This window comes from Neomonachus schauinslandi, chromosome 8 (assembly GCF_002201575.2).
Source record: "Neomonachus schauinslandi chromosome 8, ASM220157v2, whole genome shotgun sequence".
Lineage (NCBI taxonomy): Eukaryota > Metazoa > Chordata > Mammalia > Carnivora > Phocidae > Neomonachus > Neomonachus schauinslandi.
Window position 1 is genome coordinate 1935541 of NC_058410.1, and position 20499 is coordinate 1956039.

Below are 20499 nucleotides of genomic sequence, written 5' to 3' on the forward strand. Positions count from 1 at the left end.
CATACACATTCCTTTAGTAATGGGTGTTTAGTTTGCGTCTTATTTATTGCTGTAACACAGAACTGAAAAAACATCCCCACAGAAACACACTCAGGAATTTACTGGCCATTTGTTTTAGACAGTATAACTAACATTTATCACCTCATTTATAAACAGTTTTCAGTCTCATACACGCTCTCCACCATGCAGTGGGTGCTATGTAGGATGACCGCACAGACAGACATCTTCCAGACTCTCTATCCTTCTTCATCACCCTCGGGATGACCTCCTGTGCTAGATCCTATTCAGGGAGTCTGTACCTTTCTATTCCTTGGCCCACTCCATCATTTTGCTGGAGGATGTCCTCCAGTACCTTTTTGAGAAAGGCTGAATGGGTGGTAAATTTTGCCTTGGGAGTTTTGAAATGTCTTTGTTCCACCCATCTACCACTCAACAGTTTGGATTGGAAATCATTTCACTCTGAATCAGAAAGCGCTGTGTCATGTCATGTATTCCAGACTCCATGGTTATGCTGAAATGACTGGCACCAATCTTGCCCACCCCCCTCCGCCGGATCCTTTATATGCAACTGGAATCTTTTTCTTTGGAATCATTATTCTCTTTTCTCTAGTTTTCTACATTTTCAAAATAATACACCTTGGTTTGGCTCTTTTTTGAAGTAACTGTACCATTACTCAGTGGGCCCTTTTTGAGCTAGAAACTCAAACCCTTCAGTTCTGGGAGACATTCTAGTACATTTCCTTGATAACTTCTCTCTCTCTCCATGTCCTCTTGCTTTCTCTCTCTGGCCCTCATTTAGCTAAGTGCTAGGTATTCTACAAGATGACCTTTCCGATATTTTCTCTTTTCTTTCTGTTCTACACTTGGGCAGATATCTTGAACTTTATCTTCCACCCCTTCTACTGGCATTTTTTCCTATCCCTTACTGACTTCTATTTTAAATTTCCAAGGTCCCTTTCTCCAAGTGTCCCTCGTGACAGCACTGGGGTCTTATTCCACAGATACACCGTCTTCCTTCTCCCTGAATCTCTCTTTTTGAACACTTCCACCTGCTTTCTGCCTTGTCGCATCCATGAAGTAAGACCAGGTTCTTTTACCTATTTGTGTTGGTCTGTCTTTCATTTTAAAGGTGTTTCAAATGTCTGTTGATGCTTGGCCATCAGTTCACATTCGACAGTGAGGCAAAAGAAAGTTCAAGGTGAGGGGCAAGGATTATTGTCGGGAGCCCTCTGAGTAAGGTTACCGGATTGAGCTTCCACAGGTCAGTTTCCATATAGATCTCCGTCCCTTGGCGGGAGGGTGCCTTCTGGGAGAAATCCTCAAATCTTCTGGCTGTCAGTGTCCTGGGAAGCGCTTCTACTTCACCCTCCCATCTTCAGTAAAGACCCTTGCCATCCCCTGCTACTCCTGTTACCCTTAAATGCAAGGCCTCCTCCCCTGTCACCTCCATCACAGCCTTCAGATGGAGAGATGACACAGCAGCGGGGATGGGGAAGAGAATCTGGTGGGGCCTGCCACTTCTTAGAAAAACTTTCAACCCAATTTGATTTTAGCCCAACTTCAATGTTGTTGAAGCATGTGCTACAGCCCCTCGTTCCTGAGTCTGCTGGGGATTGTGATGTGGGCGCTCTGCCAGTTTCTTCCTGCTAGGTTTTCTCTGCAGGTTTCCTTGGGCCCAACAAGTGGGATACCAGTCATTTACTCCTCCAGAATTTCATTCACAACTCTGCTCTTTTGCCATCTCTTCTTTCATTCTCTTTGTTCTTGTGCATTTATACAGATTTTATTTCTTTATTGTCATTTTAATGGGGAAAAAAAATCTGTTTTCTTTTCAGCTAAAACCTGAGCTATATTCATAAAATTGTAGATCTACCAAATAGTTTTTCTAATGGAATAAAACTTCTTAGCTTTTCAGCAAAAAGAAAAAATTCATAAAACGCAACAAGCCCTTTTATTTAATTCCATCTATAGCTAACAAAAGAGGTCTAAGACCTCTACACTGAACGCTACAAAATACTGCTGGGGCTCAAAGACCGCATCAACAAAGAGGCGCCCTGTGTTCGCAGCCTGGCAAACTGGACACTTCGAGGGTGGACGTCTCTCTGACTCATCTGCAGAACCCATGCCAACCCAGTCACAATTCCAGCACCTTCTGTGTACAAACTGATAAGCTGATTCTGAAATTTTTTCAGAAACACAAATGACCTAGAATAACAGAAACAATTTTTAAAATCAAAAACATAAACAACAAAATTGGGATTTACTTTACCCAGTAAAACTTCAAGACTTACTATAAAACCTAAAGTAATCAATACAGCTTAATGCTCACAAAAAGATACAAGACATAAAGATTAACAGAACAGATTCCTGAAATCGAACCACATATATATATATGGTCAACTGATTTTCAACAAAGATGTCAAAGCACTCAATGGGAGAAAAGAAAGCCTTTTTAACAAATGGTGCTGGATCAACTGGGTATCTGCATGGAAAAAAATGAACATCTACCCTAATCTCACACCGTACACAAATGTTAACTTGAAACGGAATATACAGACCTAAGTGTAAGAACTAAAACTATAAAACTTCTATAAGACAAAGGAGGAGGGGCACCTGGGTGTCTCATTTAAGCATCCAACTTCTGCTCAGATCACCACCCGGGGTCCTGGGAGGGAGCTGCTCAACAGGCAGCCTGCTTCTCCCTCTCCCTCTGCTCCTGCTCTCTCTCTCTCAAATAAATAAAATCTTTAAAAAATAATATTAAGACAGAGGAGGAAAGTATGTGGAACCTCAGAAGAGACACATTCTTTTATAGAACACAAAGGAATGCTAAAAACAAAAAAGTTGACTTCCCCAAAAATAAAACAAAATTTGTTCTCTAAAGGGCATCATTTAAAAAATGAAAAGGCAAACCAAGTCACAGACAAGGAAAAAATATACACAACATATGTATCATACAAAGGACTTGGTATATCTCTCTCAACAGGGAAATTTAAAAAAAATTTTTTTAAAGATTTTATTTATTTGAGAGAGAGCGAGCATGAGCAGGGAGCAGGGGCAGGGGAAGAGGGAGAAGCAGGCCTCCCACTGAGCAGGGAGCCCGATGCGGGGCTGGATCCCAGGATCCAGGGATCACGACCTGAGCCGAAGGCGGATGCTTAACGACTGAGCCACCCAGGCGCCCCTAAAAATGTTTTCCACAACGAGATACCACTATAACCTATCAAAACGGCTGTTATTTAAAATAACTGAGCACATCAAATATGGTGCTCTCACAAACTTCTGATGCAGATGGAACATGATATAATCACTTTGGAATACAGTTTCAAAGTTTCTTCAGTTGCACAAACACTTTACTCGAGGAAAAACGTCTGTCTGTGAGAAGACCTGCACACATATGCTCACAGTAGCTTTATTCTAACAGCCAAAAACTGGTAACAACCCAAATGTCCATCAATAGGTAAGGAGATGAATAAATTTGGAAATATCCATATAATGAAATACCACTCAGCAACAAAAAGGACAAGCATGGATACATGCAAGCACACTTGAAATTGTTACGCTGAGTACAAGAAAGCAAGCAACAAGAGTACACGCTATATAAGGCTCCTTACATAAAAATTCTACAAAATCTAAGTACTTTATAGTGACAGAAAGCAAACCAGTGGCTGCCTGGGCAAGGGAGAGGAGGAAGGGACGCATCACACAGAGGCACACCTGCAGAGACTTCTGCAGGTGACGAGGTGTCCCTTGGGCTGGTGCAGCAGCCCTAGCGAGGCCACAGAGGTAAGTACACGCAGTTTACCGCACTGCAACCATTCCTCCGTAATCCTGGGGCGGGGGGGGGGGGGGGGGGGGCTGACATGAGGAACCACACTGTTTTATGATTTAGTTATCAATTGCTAAGATGAGGAAAGGAAGACATCTCTTGTCAAACCCCAGCGCCAATGCGATTTGACAGGGAAATCCTGGTAATGAAGAAGCCAGCACACACTTCAGGGTTAAGAATTGTCCAGGTAGTCTGTCTCAGAAGAGAAAACCTGCTTGATTTTACTTAATGCGACCGCTCAGTTCTGAGGAAGAAGAGCTCACTGTCCTTGTGAGAACTGGGTGAAAGATACACGGTCTTTTATCTGCAAGAAATGACGGGGATGATGACTAAATGTACACACCAAGTGCTAGTTAGAACAGCAAACTGGAGTTTTTATTTGGAAGCCGAATCTTCATGATGTATCTAAGTAAAACCATTAGAAAAACACTTGAAAAATATTAAGTTATCTATATATGCAAAACAGAAACTAAAGAGATATATATATAATGTTATATATATATGTTGTCATATATATAAATGTTAATAGGGGTTACCCTTTGGTATTAGAATTATGGGTGATTTTTATTTTCTTCAAGTCACCTTTTTATACTTTTTTACTTTATATTTATTTATTACTTTTGTAATGGAAAGGCCAATGTTCATTTTCTATACATATTTAAGACAAGGTTTCCATTTATTACATTTTAAATGGTACCATGGGAAGAAAATTACCCTACATTTAACTTGATTTAAAGAATATCTTTCTGCTTAAATGTGAAGTTGTAGCATGTGTAATACTGGTAAGTTCTGATTTGATAGTTACTTACCCGGGCAATGCAGTAATCTTTAGGATTTTCTTTTTCCAGACCATATTTCTCTAAAGCTTCAGCCACAGCAAAGTCTGCAGGATCTGTGGTAGACAGCAGGATTGTCTTGTAGGGAATATTTGGTTTTAAACTATCTGCATAAATTCTCAATGTTCCACCTGAAAAAAAACATTTTGACACCTTTGAGCACTACTCTATTTTATTCCAGTAACAAAGATAGCTAACAACTATGATCACTTTAAAAAAGGACACCTAAGTTCCAGTTGCAAGGAGTACAAAGATGGAATCTGTGTAATACTTCTACATTCATGTCCTGTTAGACAACATTCACCTACAGGCACTTGTTGATCTACCAACACTTTGCTATAGAGAATAATCCTATATGACAAAGACATTTCCTGTCCTCTCTTCAAGCCCAAGTAGTTTTTATAATGATGAGCTGATTTTCACTATGGGTAAAGGATGAGAAAAGGAAGAAACTCCGCAGTGTTTTGACAGCGCTGCCTGTCAACATGTTTAACCACATACAAACTCACACGGACATGTTCCAATGCTGAGGACACAGCGATGAACAGGTCAGTGTCCCTGCCTGTAAAGAGCTTACAGAGTAGCTGTGGGGCGCAGGGGGAAAAGACTAACGAGAAAACAAACAAATCAGATAGTGGTCATGTTGTGGAAAACAGAAGCAGGGTTGTAAGAAAGAAAATGACCAGGAGCTTAGGAAGCTCCTGGGACTGTAAAGCCTTCCGTGAAGATGAACACCTGCCACGAGCCCTGAGGGACACGCAGCAGCCTCGTGGCCACCTCAAGAGCTTCCTGGGCAGAGCGACAAGCAGGTGCTAAGGCCTACAGCCGGCCAGAGATGAACCCCAGGTGAAAAGAGGGAAACGCAGTGAGACTGGCCGAAGCCAGACCACGATCGTGAGAGTCTGGATTTGACTCTAGGTAAAGTGGGAGCCACTGGGAGGCTTTGGCTCTGTGCGTGCGCACACACAAAAAAAAAGCGAACCCATGCCTGTGTGTGTAGGGAGCACGCACAATAACCCTCATGCTCTTGAAGAGGCCCCGGCTTGTAGGTAAAGAACAGCTGCAGTTGGGGACGACAGCCCCAGCAGGGAGGCCAGTTTTTTTTGTTTTTTTTTTTAAAGATTTTATTTATTTATTTGAGAGAGAGAATGAGAGAGAGAGCATGAGGGGGGTGAGGGTCAGAGGGAGAAGCAGACTCCCTGCTGAGCAGGGAGCCCGATGCGGGACTCGATCCCGGGACTCCAGGCTCATGACCTGAGCCGAAGGCAGTCGCCCAGCCAACTGAGCCACCCAGGCACCCCGGGAGGCCAGTTTTGAAGCACATATCCCACTCTACCAAATGCATTCCCTTCTGATTTAATTACACTCTACTTCCAGATGCATATTTGAATTAATTTATAAGAAAAACATGTATAAGAAAATGAGCAGAAAACAATTTTGTAGATCGAGGTAACATCTCTGTGTGCTTTAGACAACCAAAGAGCAAACCAGACCACCTGTTTTGAAAGCTGACGAGATGGCTACAAAAAAATGCAAATGGTCAGAAATTTAATTTTTCTAAAAAACTCTGCATCTGCTAAAAGCCAAGACAAGTACTTTACAATCCCGAAGTTACAGATCATAGAGGATGAAAGACTATTTGGTCTGAAAAAATTTAAGGTCAGGTTTTACCAGAAAATCATGTAAAAAGTCAGTATGGTTCCTACAGATCACATAATTTTATTTATTGTTTTTTTGGTAACATGATTTTAAGCAGCACTTCTTCTAAAGGACACATGATGAGGTAGCTGTAGATTCATATTCACTGGCAAATCAACTTAGTTACTGGATGGAATGACTTTTAGCAACCATCTGAATGCTTTAGAATATCTAAAACTTGACTTGGTTTTAGTATAATGAGTGTGGAGTCCAATTCAAAAGGTTTTCAGTTGATGAGCCTAACACCACAGTATCCTCCTCGTAGAGATACATACCACCCAATTTGCTAGAGGAGAAGAGAAGAGCAGCTAACAATTTAAAATCCCTACCACGGACTGAAATTGATTTGTATGAATCTACGCTTCCGCTCTGAAGATGAGCAGGACCGCTACCCCGCTCTGAAGAGGGGCACACTGAGGCCTGCAGTTCTCCAGGACCCCAACTACGGGATTCCTGTCACCGTGCTCTGCCTCTCCCAAAACGGTTCCTAGAAAAGCCTCACACTGCTGCCAACGATGTCTCAGTAAGAAATCCATGGCCACAGCTATGGCAAAACATTGCGCCACAAACCCATTAACTGACATACACAGGGCATTTCGGGGCCAACCGCATTTTGAGGATCACAAAGTGTATATGCCCGAGTGTTAAGAAGGTTTTACAAAGTCCAGGGTCCAAGCTTCTTACAAGCTAGGGGTCTGATCGGCTGTGTAGTGAGTCAGCTCATGAGAATTTAGGGAGCCAATCCTCAGGCTAACCAGACAGGAAAATAATAGACCGAGCTGTCAGTCTCAGAAACCTTACCCACATGTGACCACGTCCCCCGTATTTTCTACCAATGAAAAAGCCAAGCTAGTAACTATACAGGTTATGAAAATATATTTTCTAAGTCATTTATTAAAGACAAACAAAATAGCTAAACTTAATATATTTGACGTCCTTAATATTAACCACAAACAGCTATTTTGCTAATAATATTTAGTTTTTTAGGGTTTCCTGGGAGTCTATACAGAAAAAGGTTCCTTCTGCTCCCAACTATCTCTTTAACCTCTACTTCTTGGATGTTCTGCTAGTTTTCCTCCTAATTCTTTGGAGGTTTTTTTTTTCCCTCTTGTCCTTGCCTACTCCTCTTAACAGTGGCCTTCCCTTAAATTCTTCTATTACCTGTATACTTTCTACCAAAAAGAATCTCACCCATGCCCAGTGTTGCTGTCTGGCAACCACAGATTACTCCCAAATCTCTCTCTCCATCTGACACTGCTGAGCAGAACCTGGTCTCGAGCCACTCAACTACCAGCTCAGAACACCCCCCGGATCACACCAGCAGCTCCACGAAACCTGTCTTCCACTCCCAAATATTCTCTCACTGCAGTCCGTCAACATGCATCTGGCTGGAAACAGGTGTTACAGTCTGCACCAGGCTTCAGTACACGGCTTCTGTCTGACCAGCCGCTCCCAGCAGCTGTGCTCAGAAACCCATCCCTCATGTGGGCAGCACGCACTCATTTCCAACCACAGTTCCCTCAGATCCATCCTCTATTCTGCTCCCAAGTAACCACTCCAGACCTGAAGCTTAGGCTAATTAAAACCCTTCTGAATCCCCACCTTAAAACTCTTCAGCAGCTCATTAACAGATCATATCCAATTTTTCCATCCAATTTTCCCAAATTTTCCCAATAAATATGGTTCACTGTGGGCACAGCCTGAAGTGACATGCAGTTTCCTGTAACAATACATATAAATGTTACATCCTAATCCACATTAAAAGCATATTTCCTCTAAAAATATTTTATTAAGTTACTTACAAAAATAAATGGATCCTCTCAGCTAGCTATGTTTATCATGACTCACACATCCCTGAGCACACATGAATATTCCTCAAGGAATCACTGAGGAAAGGATCATTTTGATCATGTCAAACTCCTTCCTATGAGAATCCCTCCAGGTCTGTCAAGCGATGGGTCAGCATTATTGTTAGGCATCTCTGAGCATTCCTCTTGTTCTTTCAAAGATTTTATTACCTTTCTTCTTCTTCATCTTTGTATTTTCTTTCCCTCTTCTTCATTTTTTTTTCCCTTGGTGCATATATTTCTAAGTTATTTCGAATCTTTCATCAAACAAGACAGGATATATAGAAACAGACCATCACCTGGATCTCAGAGGTAACCTGTTACATTAATTATGGAACTAATAAGTAGCCCACTCTCCTAGCTGTTTCGAATCACTAACACTACACCTCCCACGAACATGTAACTAAGACTCAGAAGGGCGCTGAGGATCAAAGTAAACACATGATGGAGCCAGCTTCCATCAGGGCTAGCGGCCGTGGGTAATGCTACACTGAGTGCCCTATATGTGTCAGTTCCGAAGACATGGACTCACCGGCAGTTTCTGTCAAGTGAGCATATCCTAACAGAACCATGGTCCACAGACAACTTCATGAATGGAGAGGAGAGAGACTTACTAAGGAGAGCGAAGAACGCTGTTCGCATGAATGTAATACGAGTGTCAACACAGCCCCCCTTGCCGGATCTGACCTGCTGCCACATAGGCATATTGGATTATAGTTACAAACGTGATCTGGGTAGGGGTTAAAACCCTTTGACTCAGGCTTGGACTCAAGAGGAGGGGTCCACAGTTAGAGAAACGCTGGCAGTCCCAACATTCAAAACCCTAAACCGAGTAAGCAAGCTAACAGGTGTAGAGGACGCAACACGACACGAGCAGTTCTTAGGCCACGAGCATAAGGCTAGGAAGGACTGCAGAGCGGTGGGTCCTGTGAGTCCAGACATTCGTAGAAAAGGCTGGATCAGTGATACAGTCCTCTCATACAAGGCTTCTTTTTGAAACTCAAAATGATTTATGCTATCATTTTTTAACAAGCAAAACTTAAAGTTTCTAACAAATATTTTCTTTGCTGAATATAATTATAGGTTAATTACAAGTAAAAGTTTTATGTCAAATAGCTAAATAGCTAAAAGTACACAAGTTCAATTTATAGTTAAAACAGTAAAGTCATTTGTTTTAACTCTCTTTATAATCTGTATTCCCTCAGAAACACAGAGTAATCTCTAGTGTATGCCGGTAAGTGGAGAAGACAAGGTGGGGGAAAAGTGTACCCAGCACGCTGCCATTTAATTAAAGGGGCTGACAGGGACAAAAGCTGAACTTCTCTACATATACCTTGTTTTGTAGATTTGACTTGGGAACTATTACAGTACATTAAATTTTTAAGAAGCAAACCTCTAAAATCAAAAGCAAAATAAAACAAACCTAAGTATAAATCAATATGAGCATATAACTACATAGACAGTAATCAATTCTGTGATTTCAAAACACAGTAATTTGACAGTACATCCTTATATATACTCACAGACAAGTCTCCCAAAAAGCTTAAAATTTTTTTAGTATCATATTGTTGTTAATAATAGCATTATTTTTTTCATATTACTATTTATCATAGGGAAAAGCAAATAATTATGTTATTGGTGTTAGGTGGAAAGAGTAAGAGAAAAGATACTCAGATTTTCTGAAATCCAAGTAGTAAAAAAAAAAAAAAGGGATTAAAAGTATTTCTAGCTCTGTCCACTAAATAGGATTAAAAGCAAACACTAGCCAGTAAGGAGGAGCACTCTTAGCAATCAAATACTTATCCCACTAAAAAGAACAAGGACTCCTTGAAGAAACAGCAGCTTCCTAGCCTGGGGCAAGAAATGCACTAGGTGAGCCTAGATGTCCTGTCACACAGGAAGATGCTCCAAGGCCACTGGGGCCATGCGAAAGCCTGAGGCACCAGGTGGAAGAGATCCTCGCTGTCTCAAAGACAGTTCAAGAGTCAGAAGGACAGTAACTGCAACAGATGGAAAAATACTGAGAAGTTTTAACTCCATGAGATCATGAAAACATTTCATGAACACTGCTCACCTGTGGATGCTCATAAGGTAAGTATTTCTGCCCACACTCCCTTCTCCCCCAAAAACCTAAACCTGCCTCTTCACCTAATGGAGGAAACAGAGAAAGCAGGAGGAAAAAATGGTAAACTACCGGATGCTGTCAGCAAAATCTACAAGACAAACAACCTACTAGGTTTTCCAAACAAACGTCCAGTGAAGCACACTGGAGGTGAGCTAAGAGACAGGATCAGGACCCGGAATGACAGACACGCCAAGCAGGTGCCGCATGCAGGTTCTACCCGGCCCTCGACGCGACTGGACAATAATCTGCAGCAGTCAGGAACATGTGAACAGTGACAGGACAGCTGATGGTATTAGGGAATTGGCTTCAATTCTTTTGTACGTGACAGTGGGACTGTGGTTTCTTTTTTTATTTTTTTATTTTTATTTTTATTTTTCCAAGAATCCTTACCTCTAGGAAAATATATTGAAATATAAAATGAAATACTGAGAAATTTGGGATTTGCTTCAAAATAGTCCAGTTTGGGAACAGGAGCAATCCATGTAGGAGCAGAGATGAGACACGAGTTATTAGTTATGGAAGCTGGGCAATAAGTACCCAGGGAATTGTATCTTTCTGTCTTCTTTCATATATATTTTCCAGAATTCAGAAATAAGAACAAAAAAAGGAAGAGCTACACTGGGGAAAAATATGTAACTAAACCTATCTCTAAGTGACCAGAACTCCTGTGCCTAAGGCAAAGCTGGTCCTGGAGCAGACCCCCAGGGCGCATGGTGCCTTTACTGCGGCAAGGCCCGGGTCTGTGTCAGCGGTGGGGGACGCCTGCGGCGGGTACCTGAGTCAGGCCGCCCGTCCGAGCTCCGGAACTCCTGCATCCTCCTTTCTAGTTTCTGCTGCCGGCGACGCTTCATGACCACCTCCGGATTCGAAATCGTTCGGGTAAAGCTGGTTTCAGGCATGTCTTTGTAAACCTCAGCAGCCAGTCGGGAATTCTCACTATAAGAAAAGAAAGGCACCGAGAGTATTTTCTAAATGTTATATTAGAAAGAACTGCACTGTAATCAGACACACATCCCCGTGGCAGATGTCCCTGGACTTGCTCTGTCCCGTGCACAGTTGTGCCGGGACAAGTGACCACGCGCTGACGAGTTCTGCAGATACAAAACGAAGTTCCTCTCAATACAAGCAACACACTAAAGGGAAATTTATCATTAAAATCTCATGGTGAGTTTATGTGACTTAATTACTGTGGGTTCACTAATCAGGCTAAAAGAAAAAATGTATAAATTATACATGTCAGGAATTTCCACCAGTTGTTTCCCAAAATAGACCAAATGAGTGAGAAAACATTCCGACCGTAAGAAATAAAGGATTGAATATACTTTTATTTAGTAAAAATCTCCCCTACAATTACAGTAAATGTTGAGCTTAAATAGCACGATTTTTTAACAACTAAATGATTTACCAACATTCACTTTCTTGAAGCTAAAACTTTCAAAAGGAAATGCTCCAGCAGTTCTTCTGACAAGGAGTTGACTATAGAGAATGAGGAGCTGGAGACTGCATTATTAAAGAAAGACTGATGGCTAAATTTTGATAAATACACTTTAAAGATGTCATTTTTAATCATAAAAATAATTTAATTAAAAACCAATCAAGCACTGGGGCCCCTGGGTGGTTCAGTGGGTTGAGCATCTGACTCTTGGTTTCGGCTCAGGTCATGATCTCAGGGTCTGAGAGATTGAGCCCTGTGTTGGGCTCAGCACTCAGCAGGGAGTCTGTCTCTCTGCCCCTCCCCCTGCCCCCTGCTCCTTCTTTCTAACAACATAAAATCAAGCTTTGAATCAACCAAATTGAACAACTTAACTCATTTTAAGTTAACTAATTTTCTAAACACAGACAATATATCACCCGATAAACTAAACTGATAATTAGGACAAACTATAGCCTAAGTTTCAAATGCTCCTTTTCTTTGATATTTTTCATGTATAAGCAATATATTTATACAAGTTCTATTTATGCTAAAGAGAGCCTTACTATGGAACACTTTACTCAAGAGTTTACACTCATTACATAGACATCAGTGCCTGACAGATTAATACCTAAACCCACTTTGATGCAATCCAAAATGGGCTTGATTCCACTCTAAAGTAAACATCATTAACTAAGGAATGGTTAACTGTCCTCAAAAGATACAGAACACTGTATCAAATAACAAAGACTTGAAGAAGTCACTACAACAGGATATAAATGGTTAGTGAATGTGTAAAAAGACATCTACCTTGATAGGTAGATAAAATAAATTGATAAAATAAATTCGAGTTATTGGAGGTATTATACACTGTGGAGAAGGGAGTGTATGACAGTTCTCAGGGTGGGAGGACGTGAGCAGGCTCGTGGGCTCCGGAAGACACTTCCAGGGACAGCCTGGCGATGTATGCGGCCTCAGGCTGCCCCTGAGCTGTCTTCTAGAGCACTCCCAGAGTTGGGAGAGCGAGGATGGTCACAGAAGTATTACTTGCAAGACCAAAAAACCTGTGAACTACCTATAAGCACACAAAAAGGGGCCAGTGAGATAAAATTTGAAAAAACTGTATGAGAGATTACTACATAATCGTTTAAATTCATACTTTTGTGAAAATACATAATTGTGAATATATATGCATTTATGGAATACGTTCTAGTGGAAAAATATTATGTGGAAAGCTCTAGTTTTAAAAGCCTATGATTGTATTTGTTTAAAAACTCTACATAAACATATGAATAGTATATATTTGTGTATCAAAAACAAACTATAGGGGCGCCTGGGTGGCTCAGTCATTAAGCATCTGCCTTCGGCTCAGGTCATGCTCCCAGAGTCCTGGGAATGAGTCCTGCGGTCGGGCTCCCTGCTCAGCAAGGAGTCTGTTTCTCCCTCTGCCTCTGCCTGCCGCTCACCCCGCTTGTGCTCTCTCTGTCTCTGACCAATAAATAAATAAAATCTTAAAAAACCAGTAACAAAAACCCTACGGCTCTCTTTGGGCTCCTGCGATGACAGGTTAGTCTGTCTTTCTGACAATCCATACGCTCTGGCTTCCCAACACGCATGCCCGCTACTTTAGCACTGGAAGGACAGTGCGGACACTCTGCTGCCGTCCCCAGCAAGGCGAGGCGGCGCCTAGGAGGGAGGGCACAACGCACGCTGGCCTAACGAACGGCCGGACTCAGTCAGAAGTTCAAATGCCTTCCGAGAGCTAAGTACAACTCAGATGGGGCTGGTGTGACGAAGTAAGGAATGGGAGCCGGCGGGGCTGGAGTCAACTAGATGGTGCATTCGAACCTTAGCTGCCCCTCTCGCTCTTCTGGGCCACCTCTGATAAGTGTTCAGCACAGTTAGGGTCTGCAGGAAAGCACTGCTGCCTTAAGGACCAAAAAAGCCAGAAACAAAAGGCCAAAGATGAAGAGAACACGGACATCAATGGTCTACTCAGAAAAAACAATACTGTTCACCAGGTTGCTTCTTTGGGATTAGCAAACCCACGAGACAGGTATGGTGGGCCGTAAACCTTGCTCAGGTGAGACCCTCCACCTTCCCCACACACAAGAGCCAGAGGGTACAGAAATTAACTTCGTAACAGATGTTCGTTCTCTTCACAGTTTATCTGGTAATTTAACAAGGTCTGCTGCATTAGAAACATTCAGCTTATTAGAGCAAAAGGAAATAGGAGGTATTTCCAGAATTACTTACATGTCATCCCCTTGGAAAGGCCTATCGTCCTTATCAGACGCCTGCCTCACTGCCTCTTTTTCTCTCTTCTTTTTCTCCTTCTTTTCTTTCTTTGAGAGAGTTCTCTTGAAGTTCTGGATAACACCTTCTTTCTCCTGTTTTTCAGGTCCATTGCTCTGAGCCTTCTGATAAAAGTAGCATCATCACTATGGCAGTTGTTACATAGAACCACAGAAAGCTCTCTATGGCTTAGCTAACTTCATTTCACGTGTTAACGCCAACACCCAGCTACAACCGGGGGATGGAAATGTCCTTTACCTTGACTGGGCTGATGGTTACAGGTGTGTACTTAGCAAAACTTAATTAATGAATTATACATCCAAGATCTGTGCCTTTCACCGTGTGTATATTTTACCTCAATTCAAACAGAAAAGCAAGCAAACAGAAAACCAAACCCACTAAGAAAACTAGGGTGGGAATCATGAAATCTGATTTTCAAAAAATAAAAATCCAAATAATTTACATAGTTACTTTTAAAAAAGAAGTCTAATCAAAATATGGAAATAACTGGGGTGCCTGGGTGGCTTAGTCGGTTGAGCGTGGGACTCCTGATTTCAGCTCGGGTCATCATCTCAGGGTTGTGGGACTAAGCCCCGCATTGGGCTCTGTGCTTGGTACAGAATCTGTTCGTCCTTCTCCCTCTCCCTTTGCCCCTCCCCCTGCTCTCTCACTAAGAAATAAAATCTAAAAAAAAAAAGGAAATAACTGCTTAAATCATCATCTACTTTATAGATATTTTCTCTAAGTTCAAAAGAAATGTTAAGCATACTGTAAGAAACTGGCTTTTTTGAAGCAAAATTATAAGTACTATTTGTGCAAGAACTTCTAATTTCTTTTCCAGATCTTGTTTATCTGCTTGCTTATTCTTAATTTACAACATGGCCTGCTAGCAGATGACACAGACATTATTTTTTTGGTATAATTTATAGGCTGACCGGTAAAGAATCAAGAAAAACACGGAGGAACGGTTACTGTATTGGGAAATAAAGTACCTTCTGTTTTATCTAAGTTAGCATTTCCATTTTCATTGCTAGCCATGTCAGCATTGTCCTAACCCGAATAAGACCTCTGATCCACATGAATGAGGATCTCTGGCCCACAGCTGAAATCATGGTGCAGAAATGAAATACCACATGGACCAAAAAAAAGAGAGATGTTCACTATTACTTTATATGTATTTGCATTTGCTACAAACGCCAAGCCACTAAAGCCAAGGCCAAGAACACATTTTGTGGATCTAAAACTCTTCAACATGGAACACTAACATCACACAAAACAAAGTAAAAATTTTCTGTTTCCAGAAGTGACAACGGAACTCTCTTCCCAATCTGTTGAGGAAAATAAATAGAAGATGTTTCTCAAAATATTCTTGACCTCTGCATTTGCTATCACTTGTCAGAATGAATTCTACTGTAAGATGCCACTTGATTTAGCACAGAAATCATAGTTAGTTTCAAATCTTATCTGTATTTCACAGTGTTCCACATGAGCACAGCGGCATAGGAATTCCAGACACCCCACCACCGGAGAAGGTCTGGTATCACTGCACTAATGCATTACATCAGCCCAGACAGTTGGCTAACTTCTAATCTTACACAGAGTACAGAAAAGGTTTTAAATGTGCCTTATTAAGTTGTATCTGAAAAGTCACATAAAATAGGTTGGGATTCTTATTAAAACATATTTTCAACTTCTAATTCGGTTTGAATTTCTAATTTGGAGCTGATTACTTGATCATTAAATCTTCTAATAACACAAGCTTCCATAATGCTTCTTTGCAAAAGTAAAGAGCAATATTAGGGATTAGTTAGTGAAACAGAGGATGAAACAGAGATAAGTAGAACTCCTTTCAATTTTTTTCTGGGAGGTGGGTAAAAAAGTCATTTAGGAAAAGCAGCAAACGGGAAAGTTCAGTGGAGTTCTAATACACTAACTAATATCACAGTCTCATGTTCGTCTTGGTCAGACCTGGGCCCGGGACACCATCAGCACGAGATGCGGAGGGATCCTACCTTAGGAGGAACGGCATCGTTCTCATTCTTAAGAACAAATCTGCCTTCTCGATCATCTTTATTCCAATTCAACTGAACAACTAGGGGTTTCTCATCTATATCCAATCTTCTTTCTTCTTCAAATCATGAAATGAAAAAAAGTTAAGTCATGGTTATTTAATGGCACTAGCTAATACAACATTCTCAAATACGTTTAATTTTGTAGATATAAATACCTTATTACCACAAGTACTTACTAACAGGCTGAAATGTAATTCAAAATGTTATGTGTTAGTTTTAATTATTTACCATTTTGTTGCCACTATAATATATACTACCATGTACCCAGTGCCAAACACTGACCAGGGATAATGCCCTTACAACATTTAGAATCCAACTGGGAAAATAAGAGAGATACACAAACTAGAAAAAATATATATATATATATAGGGCTTTGCTATCAGCCTAATTCTGTAAATCAAATTATCTCATATATGCAACTGGAGAATAAGGAAACAACATTAACGTAACACAGGAGTTCGGTTGACCTATGAGCTTTCCTTCTCACACGAAAACGGCTGTACTCTTCTTTCTATCTCTCATCTCCCAAACTCACCAGGTCCAGCCCTCACAGCACGTCCCACCATGAAACCACCATCCCATCTCTTCGTTAGGACAGCGTTAGGTTTAGAGTATTCCTTCCTTGCTTGCTACACATCTAACATGCCTCAGGGCATGCTGATCAGGAATGTGATGCAACAGGCTCCCTGAGGGCCTGGCACACCTCGGCCACCTATTAGAAGCCTACAGTCGGCCAAGATCATCCGTGTAACTGTCTATAGGATGTCTACAATGAGCACAGCAAATACAGGAGGTAGGGGCCAGCTGGAGAACTACTGTGGTAAAGGGAGCAGGAATTAACGGGGCAAATTTAAAGGATAAATAGACTTATACAGGCTTTTACTAAATACTGTATATAAACAGCAATGTTAATTATAATACAGTAATAACAAATTCCAATTTATTATTTTATGAACCGAAAATATGAGAAATGAAAATGAGAGCAATAAATTAGGGACTGGATGAAGTTTGAAATTCCTGCTACAAACCAAAATTACCAAGTTCTTCTTATTGCAAAGTTTGTCCTAGATCAAAATCCTTCATAGTATATTTTTAGAGAACTAATTTTAAGAACAACGGAGTCGAAATTGTAAAAGTCAAATAAAAGCAAGGGTGAGGTATTCTAAAGCATGTGAGCCTAACTATTAAATGTAAATACAGTCAGGGTCCTACCACAACTTTATAACTTTAAGATATCTTTCTGCCTTAGAGGTTCTCATATTGTTTTTTAACAGCAGAATCCTTTCTATTTTCCCAGTTGATTTCACATAAGGAATCCTAAAACACAGGAAGGATAGAGTGGAGTCTCCCTGGTGGTAGAGTGCGGGTTGGGGCCTGGGATTCAGCGCACCGGACCTACAGTTCACAAGCATGAGGGGAGGTGCCCTGAACACTCGCTGAGGAGGAGTATTTTAAATCTTCAGGGAAATCAGTTGCGTCGGGCAGATGCTGCGTGAACTGCTAGCCGCAGGCAGCCCCCAGTCCACACCGGACCGCGTCGTCCCTTCTGCTAGCGTCAGTGTCAATGTCAAGGTGGGATTTCCGTGGTGCTGGACAAAACCAGCAGCACTGCCCAAACCAGCAGGGATGGGAAATGAGGGCACATAAACCCCCATCAGGGATGAAAATTTTAGTTTTCCTTTCATTTTATGTGCACGATTTTTTCAAACATCTACCAAGTTGTTAGAGCATAAATACTTACTAACTTGTCTGAATCGAACTACTGAATAAAATGAAATGTTAGGTATTTCCTTTGGCCCAGAGGTGCCACTGAAAAATCACTGACACCCTAAGGGCTCCATGACCTGAAAACTGAGAACACGCAGACAAGGGCTCTCCCCGTGTCTGAGGCACAGGCACGACCCATCGTGGTGAGCACGGACATGTGCGGGACAGAGCCAGATGTCCTGGCCGCTCTCCTCAGGGTGTGGGTGAGACTTTCCCCTTCTTCTCCGCACACCTTCATTTTGTTCTCACCCCCTTACAGGTAAGATAGTTTACTTTTTAATTAAAGGAAATGTAAAAGAAAAAGTTTCTTTTAAAAAAATCAAAATCATTCCATTTGAAGATCTCAAATTCCAATCTTACATATTATTCCAAAGACTTCAATTGGTGGTTTTCAAATGACCAAAAAGTGAAAACTTTACAAAAAGGTCTGGAAGTGAGAGTATTTTCTTCTCGATAACCTGGTTCTAATGATTCTGAGTAAAGGAAAAACTCAACCTCAGAAAAACCATCCAAAGTGAAGTATCCTCTGTTGTCAAATCCAGTTTGGGTATCATCTGTGTAGTGGGATACCCTCATAACGTTAAGAGAGTAATAAATGAATACGACCTATCTGATATTCTACTGGGGAAAAAAGTGTGTGGTCATACCCAAATTCCACACAATACAAAACTTTTCAGCCAATTTCAAATATACACAGAGAGCTGTCATTTTGAAGTTAAGACAGATAACTTATGTTCAAGGACTTGGGGATGGAATTTAACAGGTATTAAATTTTGGTTTGGGCTGTATGTAATCCTTTATTTGCTGCATTAATTGAGATTTGTATTTTTTATAGGTGACTCAATACTTCCAAAGCACTCATAAAAAATTCTTAGAAATTCCTACATTTCTAATCAGTCCAACTTAAAATTGCTACTTGATATAGATACATAGGATATTTTAAGAAATTTTAAACATTAAAAACAAGGAGAAATCACTAACTACATAAGACAATTTCCTCAAGATGCCCTAATTATTCCCAAATAATAATGAAAATATACTATCTCACATTACAAAATACTCATTTTTGTAAGACTGATAACTCACACTCATACAATATTTAACTGGGTTAAAATTAATTGTAATATTATACTCTACACATAAGAGTCACATGAACTATTGCTCCAAAAGCAAGTAGCATATTGCATCATCAGTGTGTGTACGACGCCTGGAACTCTTGGCTAATTTTATGAGGAAATGTCATGCTACTTATCTCTGAAGAAATAAACATGTATTAAATTAACACATTCATTCTAACTTCCCACAGATGTGTGTGCCAAGATCTCATAAGAACGTTTCGCAGACACACAAACATTTTGCCCGCCTGTCAAATGCTCCCCCCCAGCCCCTCCAGAAAGAGAAGGACCTGCGGGAAAGCAGGGCTGTGACTGAGCTGCCCTGGGGACCAAAAAGTGTTTTGGGAGCTCTCTATCCAAGACGGGGACACCCCGCCAGCTCCCCGTGTGTGTGCGCACGGACCTCCGCTGACGTGCACTTCATAGAGGGAGTACTTGGGGGAAGACAGCATCCGCATGTCAGGCCGGAATTTCTCCGCCAGCGTCTCGATCACATCTTGAGTGGTGGCAGTACTAGAGACCCGAATGCATTTGGTTGCAAAATTCCCAGCAGCTTTATCTTGAAAATAAAATCTCATCACTCCATGGAACTCCAAATCCTAAAAGAAAACAAAAAGATACATTTTTGGAAAAACAACATTCTAAAAAGATTCACTTTTTGTAACAATAATAAATGAAAAATGCTATTCACCACTTTTATAAAATGTTTCATTACCATAAACATCTCAGAAACTGAGAGACATGGCATTTTAGTCCTCAAATTTAATTATGTGACTTGGGACAAGTTATTTACAACTTCTGCTTACTCATCTCACATCTAAGACAACAGCTGTAGAGGTAGCTGATGTTAGTAACAGCTAATATTAATGAGTCTTCAGCAAGTACCAAGCATACCTTGACATGCAGTATTTTACTACGTCTTTATAATGGCCCAGTTAAGTAGATTTATTACTAAACTCTATTTTCAAGATTTGGTCATTAAAACATAAAGTTTAAATTGCTTGCTCAAGTAGTTATATGGCAAATCCAGAGTTAAAATCCAGATCCACAGGTCCCCAAAGTCCACGCTTATCAGTCCCTGAGGTCCTGCCCAACCTGGAGAATATAAAGCCTCAATGAAGAAAGAGACATTCTAAAACCACAGGGGAAATGTTAGCCCCAATTCTACCATGAATGTGAATAAATGGAAACTCTTTAACTTTTGCAGAATATAATTGTAACTAATTTTAATATGAACTACTTGCCCAAAATCAATGAACACAATTTAGATTTTTCTCAAAACCTTACTTCTAGAGAAAAATACAATGGTCTTACAAGTGAAGAACTACTACTGTAAGACTGTAGCCCATGTAAGTATGCGACGTTCTTTCCTGTTATTTCCTTGTTTCCCTTTTTAATTAGAACGCAGTTCAGTCAGGTGAAACTCACATGGGCTTCCAGGCCTTCTGCTACAACTGTAAGACTCAGTGGTTCATATCTCACAGATGAACCACTGTATCAGAGA

At 40.9% G+C, this 20499-nt stretch overlaps 1 protein-coding gene across 9 annotated transcripts in view; it reads right to left on the reverse strand.

The window, feature by feature from the left end:
• Positions 1–19590, reverse strand: part of AFDN (afadin, adherens junction formation factor) — a 101298-nt gene extending 81708 nt beyond the window's left edge. For 5 of the 9 annotated variants that reach the window (XM_021693256.1, XM_021693257.1, XM_021693255.1 and 2 more), the window contains exons 1-5: positions 19399–19590; positions 16054–16169; positions 14003–14166; positions 11111–11271; positions 4639–4796 (exon numbers count right to left, since the gene is read on the reverse strand). In XM_021693256.1, coding sequence (XP_021548931.1) covers positions 4639–4796; positions 11111–11271; positions 14003–14166; positions 16054–16169; positions 19399–19573 — 774 coding nt within the window. In that variant the 5' untranslated portion in view covers positions 19574–19590. The remainder of the gene's footprint in view (positions 1–4638; positions 4797–11110; positions 11272–14002; positions 14167–16053; positions 16170–19398) is intronic. The other 4 variants (XM_021693258.1, XM_044917434.1, XM_044917433.1 and 1 more) reach the window with 2 other exon arrangements.
• Between the last annotated feature and the right edge of the window lie 909 nt (positions 19591–20499).